This window comes from Varanus komodoensis, unplaced genomic scaffold (genome assembly GCF_004798865.1).
Source record: "Varanus komodoensis strain SLA01 unplaced genomic scaffold, ASM479886v1 scaffold20_1, whole genome shotgun sequence".
Classification (NCBI taxonomy): Eukaryota; Metazoa; Chordata; class Lepidosauria; order Squamata; family Varanidae; genus Varanus; species Varanus komodoensis.
In genome coordinates, this window is record NW_025335587.1 from 18,258,384 (window position 1) to 18,270,892 (window position 12,509).

Sequence of the window (12,509 nt, forward strand, 5' to 3'; positions counted from 1 at the left end):
AGGGACCATCTGCCTGGCGCCGGGAAGTGCAGGGCGCGCGGATTGCCACAAATGGCGAAAGACAGATGTATTTGCACCTGCGTGGGTAACACCTTGAAGCTGTGCTCCAAGGAAGCGAGGCCTCCTCCGTCTCGGAGCAGCTGCCTCCTGCTGGCCTTCAGGCCTCGGTCAGGAGGAGAGGCCCTCGGAGCCAGGCGGGTTTTTGCGTCCGCTTCTTGTGCAGTGGCTCGCAGGCCGGGCGGGGGGGGGGGAGAGGGGGGAGCAATGGGCTGCCGTTCGCTTCCCCGCGATGTCTTGAGGCTGCCGCACGCCAGCCAGGTGGAGCCAGAGCTAGCAAGCGATGCCAGGGCGGGATCATTGCACGGTGGGGCTCAGTTAGGAGGGGCCCGAAAGGGTCGCCCGGTTCGGCCTGCTCTTGGAAGCTGTTGCTCTGGGATCCCTGACGGGACGTCCCCTCTCCCCAGAGCTGCCCACCGGGGGACGGGGGCCACATCCCCCATTGTGTTCTGATCATGGCACGGCGCCTTGTTTCCATGCAGCCCAGCATCACAGGCGCTTCCTGCGTCCCGTGTCAGTGCTTGCTCCCTACGCCAGGCCCTCCGTGTGTGCCCTTGGCTAGTGGCGTTGGGCCACGCGCGTGTTCGCCCGCCTTTGCAGGGCTGGGATGAGGACAAAGCGAAATGATCCCAGCGCAGGCCACATCGCGCTCCTCTAGAAGAAGGGGCAGAACTTCGGGGGGGGGCGCCTCCAGGGTTCCTGAGCATGCCGTGCTCTCCGTGCTGACCTGGCTCTCTTCCACACAACCCCTGGGCACTGGGGGATTCCCTGAGTGTTGTGCCACCTCACCCTGCCCGTTTTGAAAGGTCAGAATCCCTCTCCTGAGACTTAGTTGCTGGCATTAAGAGCTTGAAGCTACACGAGGACGGCTGTTGTATGTTGGCTCTACCCACGTTCGGCCTTTAGCGCCTGCGGCCCTCGAGGGCTTCTCCAAGATGGGATCCGGCCCTTGGGCCGCAAGAGGTTCTGCACACCTGCCTCAGGGGAGGAGCGGATAGCTCCTTGTTTGTTTCTGGAACGAGAGCCATGGATCGGGACCCAGAGGTTGCCTGATAGTCTGCCGAAGGGAACATCCACGTTCTGTCCTGGAGCGTCGGAGCCCCGGAACGGCAGTCTGTTCCCCAGACAATTCCTGACGCCAGAAGTGATCACAGGGCAATGCCAGACGCTGCTTCATCCAGAGATCCCTCCCCAATTTGCTCTGGGTCTTGCCACCCTCCCCCAGCAAACACCCAAGTGGGCTTTGGCCCACTAAGTTTAGACCCATTGAAATAAATGGGACTTCAGTTTGTAAGGGCTCATTGAAGTGCCACTGAATTAAATGGGTCTGTTTTCCACATGACTGCATCTGGATTCAACCCACGACCTCATTTTTAATCAAAGCAACCATTTATTAGCGAGGTGTCAAAAGCTTGTCTGCTTGAACCTCAGGACCGCACCTCATGCTGCAAATCCCTTTTGAAAGTTGCTCCCATTTTGAAAGTGCTTTTGCTCTGGGGAGCGGGAGGCTCAAGGAAGACGGGCTCAGAAGCCACCTTGGGGCACCCAGCCCTGGGAATGGAGGGGGAGGCCCAGCTTGCGGGGTAGCCTTTGGGACAGCCCTGCCAAAAGACGGGCTTCCTCAGTGCCACAGTGAGCGCTCTCTCGCAGCCTCTCCTCAGCGTCTGTTTTTGCAGTATGAAAAGTGGAATGCAGATAACACATTTTTTCATGTGGGATCTGGCCAAGATGTTATCGCCTTGTGTACGATTTGTTCATAAAATCACTGATATCCGTTTGATCTCTTTTGAACTTTGGAAACTTTAATCCTTTCCAGGACTTATTAGTAGTGCAGACCTTAGAAAAAATACTAATAAGAGGAGCAATACCAGCTGAATAGGAAATAACAAAGGAAAACTGAAACCAAACTTTTAAAAGGAAGGCCAAAGCCTCCAAATTAAATCCTTAGATTTCGAGTGTGCAAAATAAACCAGAGATGACATATTCATGGAGATTATGCTCCCACCAGTAAAGTTCTGGAAAACTGGGTTAGGTCTGTGGATTCTGATGTGTAACTACTTTATTCCAATAGCACAATATTGCATTTGGAAATACCTGGTTTGGTTTCTTTCACCCTCGCAATGCAAAACGGGTGACTTTAAGAGTGGCAACCAAAAGAAAGGCGTGAGTACACTTTCTAGCCATCCCCGATTCCTTGAGGAGATCCTGAGGACCAGAAACTTGTTCTCTCTGTCCGGTGGTGTTGGGGAATAGGGAAGGGGCTGTCATTATGGCACAGAGCACCCACTTTGCATTCAAGGGGTCTAAGGCAGAATCCCCAGGTAGGGCTTGGAGCCTGACGCAGCACCCGAAAATAACAGAATGCAGCAGTCTATATATTCAAAAACAGAAACATTAAAAATGATTAGGATGCAATTTAAAATCCAAATTCCCTTCTTGAAAAAAGGAAGGAGCAGATTGGCAAAGCAGTTCAGGGGGAAAGAACAGAGATGAATGCCGTTCGCCCCTCCTCAACCTGACCCCCTCCACATAGGTTGGTCTACAACTCCCAGAATTCCTGGCCATTGGCCATGGTGGCTGGGGCATGCTGGGAATTCTAGGCCTTTTCCTGCTTAACCATGGGTAAACGTGCACCTCAGTGATTATCTGAGACTTCCTTGAGCGTTGGCCCACGCCCTGCCCGAGAGTTTCAACAGCGCTAAACGAGTCGCTTCTTCAGAAAAGGGTCTCCCGGGCCAAAAGCAGCACTGAGGGGTCGCTGGCGGCACACACTGAAGCCGGGCGGGCTGCGGAGAGCCCGGCTGCCCCCCTCCCGCCTCGACGGGGCTGCCTCGTCGGCACCCAGCGCAGCCATCTGGTGCTGTCGATTCCAGGACGGGCTCTCGTGTCACTGTCCTCCCTTATTAGTGTGCGCTGAGCCCGGCCGTGCACGAGGCAAGACCCGCCCCGGCATTCGTGGGAGGGCAGCCCCCGATCCCAGCATCAGTGGCAGCCCTGGTGCTCGCCGCATTTTCCCCGCATTTCTGAAACACTTTCAGAACGGATGGGGAGAGGGCAACGTTCAAGCCCTCTGCATTCCCGTGCCTCTTTGATGAAACAATTCTCGGAGCTCTCAGCCTTTCCTTTCTCTTATGGGCTCCCAGTGGACTCCAGTTTAAGCACATTGAAGTCCATGTCCAAGCACGCCACAGTTTGGTGCCCTGTGCCAGGCCAACAGATTCGCAGCCTTTCTCCTCTTTCGCATAACTGATTTGGGTTTGGGTTTGCCGATCTGAGAGGGAGACAAAGTCATCCCTGTCCTGCCCTTAATGCTTTCTCTCTCCTCCTCCCTCTCTCTTTCACACACACACACACACACACACACACACACACACACACCTTCTTTCTTAGCATACTTTGCTCACACACTTCCAAGTATAGTCATGAGAATGAGAAACATACTGTTTTGTAAAAGTGCAATACCGTAGTTTGCTGTTGCTTCACAGTCCCATGGAACATGTAACTAGCAGTTTCAGTGGCATCAGAAATTGACAGTTCCCTCCTACACCTGCCTTTTGGCTCTTTGGCTGGCCTGGAGGAGAACCAGCTAAGCACGGGGGCCAGAATCTGTTACCTGCCTTCGAGTATCTGAACGGCCGTTGCACAAGGGCTGGAGCCGGGCTGGAGCCAGCTTGAGGGGCAGCAGCAAGCTGCGTTAGTGAATCGGTGGGGTCAAGTTGCTGAGGAAGGCGTGCGGGGCCGCCGGTTGCCCCCTTCCTAGCCTGCCCCAGGAGGTGGAGTGGGGAGACAGGTAGCAGGCCGCTGAGGCAACCTTGTGAGGTGTGGGGCTGAGCGCAGGGGCTGAGCTCTGCCCCCAGAGCAACTGGCTTTGACTCGCAACTGCACTCTGTCTCTCATTCCTGCTTTCGTCAGCTTGTTTTTATTCTGGTTTTTCCTTTCAAACCTTGAAGTTTCATTTTGTTCTGTCAAATGTGGCATTTTTATCTTTATTTGATCTTGTCCCACTCCCACAGCGTTCCTTTTGATCTTCAGCCACATTCCTAGCTGTTGGTAGGGCCAGCATTGGAACGGGGGGGGGGGGGGGGTGAGGCTTCAGGTCCGGCCGATGAGCTGAGCCGCCTTTGGTGGCGGTGCGTGTGCGCCTGTGCGGCGCTTTGCCTCCCTGCGAAGGAGAAGGGGAGCCCCGCGCCGAGGCTTCTCTGGATTTCAGGACCACGTTGCTGGAGCAAGGCATTTTAACCAGGGACAGATGCCAGCTTTGCTTTTGCCCGCATTTGAAGCTTTCAGAACTCACGGCCATCCTCCCCGGTTTGCGAAGAACCCTTCAAATGTTGATCAACGCGTATGAAAAATGTCAAATGAAAGCCTCCGTCACCGCTCTGCACAGAGCACATTCAACCAGGAAAGCTCTTGCCAACAAGGGAAAAAAAGGTAGCCCCCCGTCAGGAAAAAAAAGAGGCAGTCCCCCAACCCCAGCAACACAAACATGGCTGAAAAAAAAACAGGTTCAAAGCCAGATTTCAGAGAGTTAAGCCTCAACAGCCTTTCCCTGGGTGCATGTTCAATTTGTCAGTTTCATGCTCTCCTGCTCCCGCTTTTGTTTTATTTGAAATCTCAAACCTTTTCTTATTTATAAAGGAATTAGCAAATTTTGGTAAGCTCTTATGAAAAGAAACAAGTGGGATACTGGATGAGATGCTCCCAAGTTTGGGACGTTGCCTCCCAGCACCACCGAGCAGCATGGCTAAGGGTCAGGAATGCTGGGAGTCGGAGTCCAAAGCTGTCTCCAAGCCCGCAGCTTACAGGACAGGATGGGTAGAGCAGGCCCTGCCCAAACGTAGGCATTCTACCCCGTATCCTGTAGAGATCCCCTTTCCTTTTGCCGTTCCGACTCAGCACCAAGGTGTGCACTGAGGCCACCTGAGCATGGGGGCCCAGTACAGAAGAGCCCCCTGCCCCTTGGCTGCGGCAGCAGGACCGGCTCATTTGGGGGTTAGTTTTTGTGTGTGCATTTGGGGACAGCTGTGCAGGAAAACAATGTTAGCAGCAAAGGCCTCCCCTGTTCCTTCCATATGCGTTGTCTCACCCAACCCTGCCTCTCGAGGTGCAGCATTGGCCGTGTGAGCTGGGAGTGATGGGAGGAGCAGTCCAGTGCCTCCAGAAGGTGCAAAATGAGGGAAGACCGGAGCGGTGGGCATGCTCCCGTCTCCCTCTTGGCATCAGCCCCCTCGGGTTCCTCTTCTCCGGCCCTCCAGCCGCGTTCCGAAGAGGCACAGGGAAGTCTGCAAGCCACTGGCACAAATACGGAAAGCCTGTGATGAGTGCACCAGGCCCCCACGTAAAAACCAGCACAAAGCATCCTCGGGACGACAGTAGAGGTAATGTGAAGCCGTACAGTGAGGAAAGTTTTCAGGCACAGCAAACAAAAGCATCTTTGCAACCCCCGCACCCCACCCCACGGGACTTGCTCCCAGGTGAGTGAGCGTGGATGGCGGCCCCGCTTCTCACCGAGGCAGCGCGTCCCTCGGGGGCTCACACGGCCGGGAGCGCCAGTCAGAGGCTAAACAGACAGACTGCCTCTCTGCCACATAAGAGGCAAAGGCGTGTTGGGTGAAGGGGACCTGGCAGCCTGCTCTCCCGTGTGACAGTCATGCATCTGAAAGGGTATTCCCTCCCCCCCCCCGGTCTGAGATGGGGCTGCCCAGACCCTGCTTTAGTCCCTGGGGGTGCCAGGAGGACAAGCGTGTGTGTGGATCTGTTTTTTAAACTCCAGCCCCCAGCATCCCCAACCATGAACCTTGCTGGCTGGAGCTGACGGGTGTTGCCGCAAAGGTATCCGGAGGTCCCCGGCTCAGGAAAGGGTCCATCACGGGGAGCGAGAGAGAAGGGAGCCAGGGGGCGCGTCCCGGGAACACCTGTGTGTCTTCTGATGTGCTGCTTTCCTTCTGAAAAGAAAAACCGTGACAATTATTTTTGCAAATGGTTTTTGGAATGCCATGCCTTGACACTGTTGCTTGTTGACCACAGCCTCTCCCATCTAATACCTGTGCATTTTCCTCCCCCCGTTCCTGCGAAGACCTTACCTGTTTGGAGCAGGATGTTTTTCCATCAAAGCCCCCTGGTGAGTCTCACTCAGCCCCAGCGTGCCTTCCAGTTCATTCGCCGCCCTCCCCCGCAGCCGCCACATGTTCCCCAGTTGCATGCGCTCCTCCTCCCCGTGCCAGCGCCATGTGTGATGAAGGGCAGAGCTCCGCGTGCTGTCCAGCGTAGGTTGCCCTGTCCAGGACTCGGGTGCCCCTTTTCTGATCCTAGTCAGGCTGGCCGGGCAACCTGTGGCGCTCCAAGCCATGGCTGGACTGCAGCTCCTGTCATCCTCCATCCTTGACTGTGCTGGCCAGGGAGCTGCTGGCGCGTGACGTCTCGAGGGTCCACAGGTTGCCCACCCCTGTGGTCATGGCTCACATCATCTTCGCTTCTCCCGTGTCCTCCAGATTCGTTGGAGAAGAACCCCCAGCATTTCTGACTATTGGCTGCACTGTCTGGGGTTCATGGGAGCCGAAGCCAAAACCATCCGTCCGATACCGGGTTGGGAATGGCTGGTTTAGCACATGGTGTGGTCCTCCTCTGTTGTGCGTTTCCCTGGTGCCCCTGCCATGGCTGGATCCTGGCTTGGTGCAGTGCTCCCCTCCGCCCCTGGCTGCCCCTCTTGCCAGTCGCTCCAGGGAGCCTGCCCTGAAACTGCTGGCTCTCCCTCCGCCACCTGCCCGTCACTTCTTGTAGGATCGTGCAGTTTTGCGCTCTCCTGGAACAAAAATTTCTGACAGAAGCAGGAGGTTGAATGTCAGGCCCATGGGACCGAATCTGGCCTGCCTGATTTATGGACTTCCCCGGGTGACCACCCCACTTTCCGAGAGCCCCAGTTGTTCGGTACCTTCCCAGATATTGCACCACTTTCCCCCTATTCTAATAGGATGGAAGGCCTCCCTTAAGAAATAGTCTCTGGCAGTACGAGCTTTCAGTTTGAAACAGCCTGGTGTTTTGCACCGTCCCTTGTCTCTGCCCTGCCCACTATTGGCAGGTGCTTCCTGAGCGCTTGACCATAGTTAGATCCCCCTCTTGAGCTGAGCTGCAGCTTTGGGTCTCCAGTCTAGATGAGGTTCTGCAAAATATTTAGAAGCCTCCGAAAAGCTTTGTCCCTCCACAGCCTACCTGGCTGGCCTATGGAATTTGCATTTGCTTTGAACCTGAGTTTTGTTTGGAACAAAAATCTCCTGTGTGTAACCTTTAAGAATATAAATATGATCTGGGGGAAGCAGCCTCTGCTTGAGAAAACTGATATTGAAGAACTGGCAGGGTAAAGTTCCAGGATCGTGTGTCAAGTATGTCGGAGACACATCATGGGGAAAAGCGCGGGGTGATCCCCACCCCAAGTTGAATGGGCTTGGCAATAAGCGGAGCCATTTCCCCGAGTAAGACTTTGGGCAAGTTCACTCCTCCTCGCCCTGTCCTAACTTGGAACGGGGCTCCCGGGGGGCCAGAGTGATCGCACTGCCCGGGAAGGCTGAATTGCACCACTCGTGGGTGGGCCAGGAATGTGGTGATGATAATAATCACAAATCGCCTCTGGTAAGGCCAGGCCTGTCAGGACCTTGGACAGGTCGCTGGTCGAAGCCTTCCTGACGAAAGCTGTGTCTCAGCAATGTGCAGAGGCCCTTCTGGAGGCTGGTCGATCTGGCCTTGCTGTTAACGTCGCCTTCTCTGAGGTGCCACCTCCTTCCCGAAGGCAACAAGCCCGTTTTGAGTGCACTGGGCCTGATGGGTCGCTGGATGAAGCTTCCTCCCCCAGCGAGCCCTTTCCTGAGCCAGAGGGGAGAGCAAGGGGAGAGGACACACCTCCACCCAGCTACCCATCTCCCCCAGTCCCCCTGCTGGAAACCATCATCCCCAAGGACGCCTGGCTCCTCCCTGAGATAGCGCTGCTGGATGATACAGCGGGAGCTGCAGCAGTGACGGTGATGCTCCCACGGCAAGGAGAGGAGGGAGATGGGGTCTGGCCGTCCCTCCTGTGTCTGGCATGCCATGCCAGGGGGAAAGGTCCCAGATGCCCTTGGGAGGAGCCCCTGAGGCCTGGGGAAAGCACAGCTCTGAAGGAAAGGGACCTTGTCCGTGGTCTTTCAACAGCACGTGAGAGAGAGAGAGAGAGGGAGGGAGACGACCTGCCATCTCCCAAGGTGGGGGGTGCCCTTGACCTCTCCCCTTTGCTGAGGGAAGAGCTGTAGCCCTAGCACAGTCAAAGGGCACCAGGGTGGCAAAGGTTGCTTGGAAGGACGGCGTCGTGGTGCTACGCGCCGTTCTGCATGAAAGTGTGTGGAGGGGCGCTTCCGCGAAGGGAGCCGTTTTGAATTTGTTTAAGGAAAGAGAACATCAGGCGTGGATTGCCTGTCAAAGACCCCTCAGTGGCGCTCAGTGGGGGGACTAAGTAGCGTCCGTCACGGCAATCGCTGTTCCCCGTCAGCTGGGGATGACGGCCTGGGCCAAGATTAAAAGCGCTAGATTAAAGTGAAGGATACGCAGAGTGTAATAGACTCTAAATCTTTGTATATGCGCTCGCAAGAGTCTCTTGTGGTCTGTTTGATGCCGCGGTTATAGCACGCTTGAGAAAATGAACCCCTCTTTGCTTATGCAGCAGTTTGAAGATCTTTCTTCCTTTTTTTTTCTTCTTTAAGAAGAACTTTTGGGAAGGAGGAAGATTTTTTTGAAATCATGTCTGCATGCTGTTTTCATTAAGGTCTTAATGAGACATAAAATGATGTCAGCAAAAATGGGCATAAATTCATCAGCTCTGTTTGCCTACGTTGAGTAAAAAACACACGACCAGCCCCCCAGACAGGCCTGTAATTATTTTTAGCAGTTGATTTTATGTTTTAAAAAAATCCACCAAAAGTGTGGGTGGGGAACCTCTTTGAGGAGGAATTTTGAAAGTGCCTTACTTTGGGAAATGCTCATTAATTATTTGCCCAATCGTATGATCGCTGCATGCGTCTCAGGGAAAAGAGAGGTAATGCTTCCCATTGAGAAGGTTTTGTGTTCAGTTTCTGCTGCAATGAGCCACCAGCCAAGTACGGAAGGGCAGAAGTCCTGAGCTGCTTCCCTTTGGGTCAGGAAGGGGCACTTTTGCCGGTTTGAGAAACCACTGCAGTGGATGACTATTTTGGCATCTCCCTGCCGCATTGATGAATCTTAGGCTGTGCCTCAATAAGCAAAACCATCTCTATCCATTGGGGTACCACAGCATTTCTTAATAAGGGATGATTTAATTCAGCTAATTGTTGGTGGTGCAAAACAGCTAATCCTCCTTCTAAACATAAGTTTTGGCGATATCCGGTAGTTGCTTCTTTTGGGGAGGAGTTTGTTACACAGGAAAAAATTGTGCTGGAACAGTCTTTCATATTCACCAATGGATGTGCTCTTTAAAATGACTTCTCTTCTTTGAAATTAACCAGTGGAAGGGGAAATGTTTATTAGACACCTTCCTCTAAAAAAGATTCAAAGTGTCTTTTGACCAGGGTTGAAGCATACAAAGTGTTAAATCAGTCTGAATTAACACAAAACAATAAAACTGTCCACCTGAGTGCCAACATGGTAGTGGTTGGGGTGTTGGGCTTGGGCCCAGGAGACCTGGGTTCCTAGTCCTCACCTGGCCCAGAGGACCACAAGGCGGCTTTATGCCAGGCACTGACTCCCTTCCTAAACCACCCTAAAAGGGCTGTTGTGAGGACAAAATGGGGAGGAGGGGGACCATGCAGGCCACCTCAGAGTCCTTGCAAGAGCAAGAAAAATGAGGATATAGATGTAATTTTTTAAAAAAGGTTGGCAAAACACCTAAGCTAAGATGCCCCATCATAGATTTCTAAACACCTGGGAGCAAAGTAGAGTCATATCAGGGTGCCAAAAAGACGAGTGTCGGCATCAGGGAGACTTTGTGGTGGCAAGTGTTCCAAAATCAACGACCCACCACTAAGTCCTTCTGTACTGATCATTTGTTCTGTTCAGTGATTCAGTAGATCTACACTTTTATAATTCCGGTCGATCATGACTTGATTCTTTGCAACAGCAAGAACAGTGGGAAAAACATTTTAAAATCACTAAATCTCACTAAAGCTATAGAACTTGGCCAGAAGGTGTGTGAATTTTGCTGGCATTTTGCTTGAAAACTGCTGTCAGGAATACATATATACTTGTGAATATCGACTGTTCAAACGTCCTTAAAGATTTGATAAGGGATGCTCTGAATTCTTCATGTTCTATTGACTGGGGAGAACGTGTTTGCCTTCTGCCTCCCACCCCTCCTGAAATTAGCACAGTTAATAACTCGACATAATCAGCACAGTGAACTAAAGTGCAGGAAGCAGTGTTGTCACCTGCTCTCGTGGCTCGCCCTGTTCAGGAGCAATTAAGCACGCCACACAAAACCCCAAAGACCTTGATAGCAGTCACAGTTCTTGAAAAGGCACCGCTCGATCAATAATGACTCCGCATTGCACAGTTCTTGTGAAGAGAGACAAGGGGGGAAAAAATCTGCATACCACTCTCAGCAGCGCTTGCTACATTCCAGGGTCGGAATAAAGGGCTCCTTTCTCATGGAGTGTCAGTGGAGGCAACACGTTCAGCCCTGACATCCATGTTAGTGGGATTGCGAAAACTGCTTCGCCACAGCTAATGGGCACTTTGTCGGGCCAGTGCGCTGAATGGCAACCCGGGTTCCTCTTTTGTGAGCTGCGCCGGCTTGGGTGTGCAGACAGGGAGCAGGCGCAGGGCCGAACGGCCATCTAGGCCGGGGTTTTCTGGCGCTGGGCGCCTAGAGTTGGCCCAGGCTCTGTGTGTTTGCTGAGGGTGTAATCCCATGCATGCTTAGAAAAACTCCAGCATGGTTGCCAAGTCACCTCCAGGTCTCAGCTGAGCGCTTATAACCTGGACCTTCCTAAGTCCCGCCTTCCTCTGCAAGCCAGGCTTCCTTCTCATGGGGCGTGATCTGGCCTGTCCCCGGAGTGACTGTTGCCACCAGCGTTCCTGGGGCCTGGGTGGCCACCAGGCCTCCTTTTCGAAGGCGGAACCCATGGTGTCCTCCTTCCCATGAACCCTGGCTTATCTGGCTTCCAGACATGGGCTGCTCCTCCGCGCGATTCACCTGTGGGCACAACCAGAGCTGCTCTGAAGAGAGGGCCTCCAGGTGGGGCCTGACAAAGACACCCCCAGCTGCTCTCTGGAGGGAGCAGCTGCCTTCCTCCATGGGGCGACTTCTGTGCCATCCCCCCGGTTGTCTCCCGCCCACGTCCGCGGGCTGACATTCCAGGAGATGTGCTCCTCAGCCGCATTCCCCCAGTCCGCATCATGTCCTCTTTGGCCCTTCGTCCACAGGCTTGGAAAGCCTGGGGTTTCTGAATAGAAGAGGGTAATTTGAATTGGAATGCATTAATGAATACTCCAGGGTAACGTTAGCGCTGGGAAGACGGGGGTGGCGGCAAGCGTGCCTGTGGGTAATAATATTAAAGATTCTGACATTATAAAACTTTCCAATATGGATTTAATGATGTTGGTTCAGAATATTCACTCCCACCCCACCTCGCCAAATACATTTAAAGCAAAGATAACATACCCAGTTTCTCCCCCTCTCCCCCTTCTCACTTAAGTTTAACCGCAAGAGTAATCATGTTTTACAAGGGCTGCCTTTTTCTGTCTACAAAACATCATTCTTAAACTGAAAATGTTTTGGCACTGAAAGCCGGGGCTTCAGTGTGCGCTGCAGAAGACGTTTGTTTTAAAGACATGGTGTAAATAGAACGTACTTTATTCCATTTCCTTGAAAACTGTTTACACTTGTGTTGTGAAAAATCGTAAGTCTTTGGGGGCATAGAGGGCTTGGGAGGGAACTTGGAGAAGCTTGCTGGTGGTTCTTGTGGACCGTGGGAAGGGCATACATGCCCCACGGTTCTGTGGGTTGCACCAGGTGCCGCCAGCACTGGAGCTCGGTCTGGTCTGTGCTGGACACTCCCTGTTGGAACGGCATACAAGGCGTGCAGATGCTCTGGCTGGATGGTAAAGATCCGTTCGCACAGGAAGTCAGGCTGCCGTCTTACACATCAGGGGTGTTGAACCTCCGAGGAGGCCCACAGGGGCCAAACCTGGCCCACAGAGGGTCTCCCGAGGATAGGATTTCAGTCTCGCTGCAGGAGTCGTTTCGCTGCAGTCCACTTATGAAGCCTTTCGGGCCTTCAGTTCAGTTGCTTTGCTTGATAATAGTTCAGTCCTAATCCTGGTGTTCTTTGCCCTGCATTTTGCCAAGAGACTTCTGGCTGTTGAGCACCTTTTCCCAACAGCACACAGGAGCACGGTCCCTTTGGCAACACCGTTTAAGGAAGCCGACGCACCTGACAGCTCTCAGCCTGCCTTTG

The 12,509-nt window shown here is 53.4% G+C and overlaps 1 protein-coding gene across 9 annotated transcripts in view; it reads left to right on the plus strand.

Annotated features, from left to right (window-relative positions):
* Window positions 1–12,509, plus strand: part of BCAS3 (BCAS3 microtubule associated cell migration factor) — a 367,571-nt gene that overhangs the window by 161,753 nt on the left and 193,309 nt on the right. For 7 of the 9 annotated variants that reach the window (XM_044430184.1, XM_044430179.1, XM_044430188.1 and 4 more), the window contains exon 17: window positions 6,134–6,178. The exons of the other annotated variants lie outside the window; for them this stretch is intronic. In XM_044430184.1, coding sequence (XP_044286119.1) covers window positions 6,134–6,178 — 45 coding nt within the window. The remainder of the gene's footprint in view (window positions 1–6,133; window positions 6,179–12,509) is intronic. 9 annotated transcript variants of the gene reach the window in all.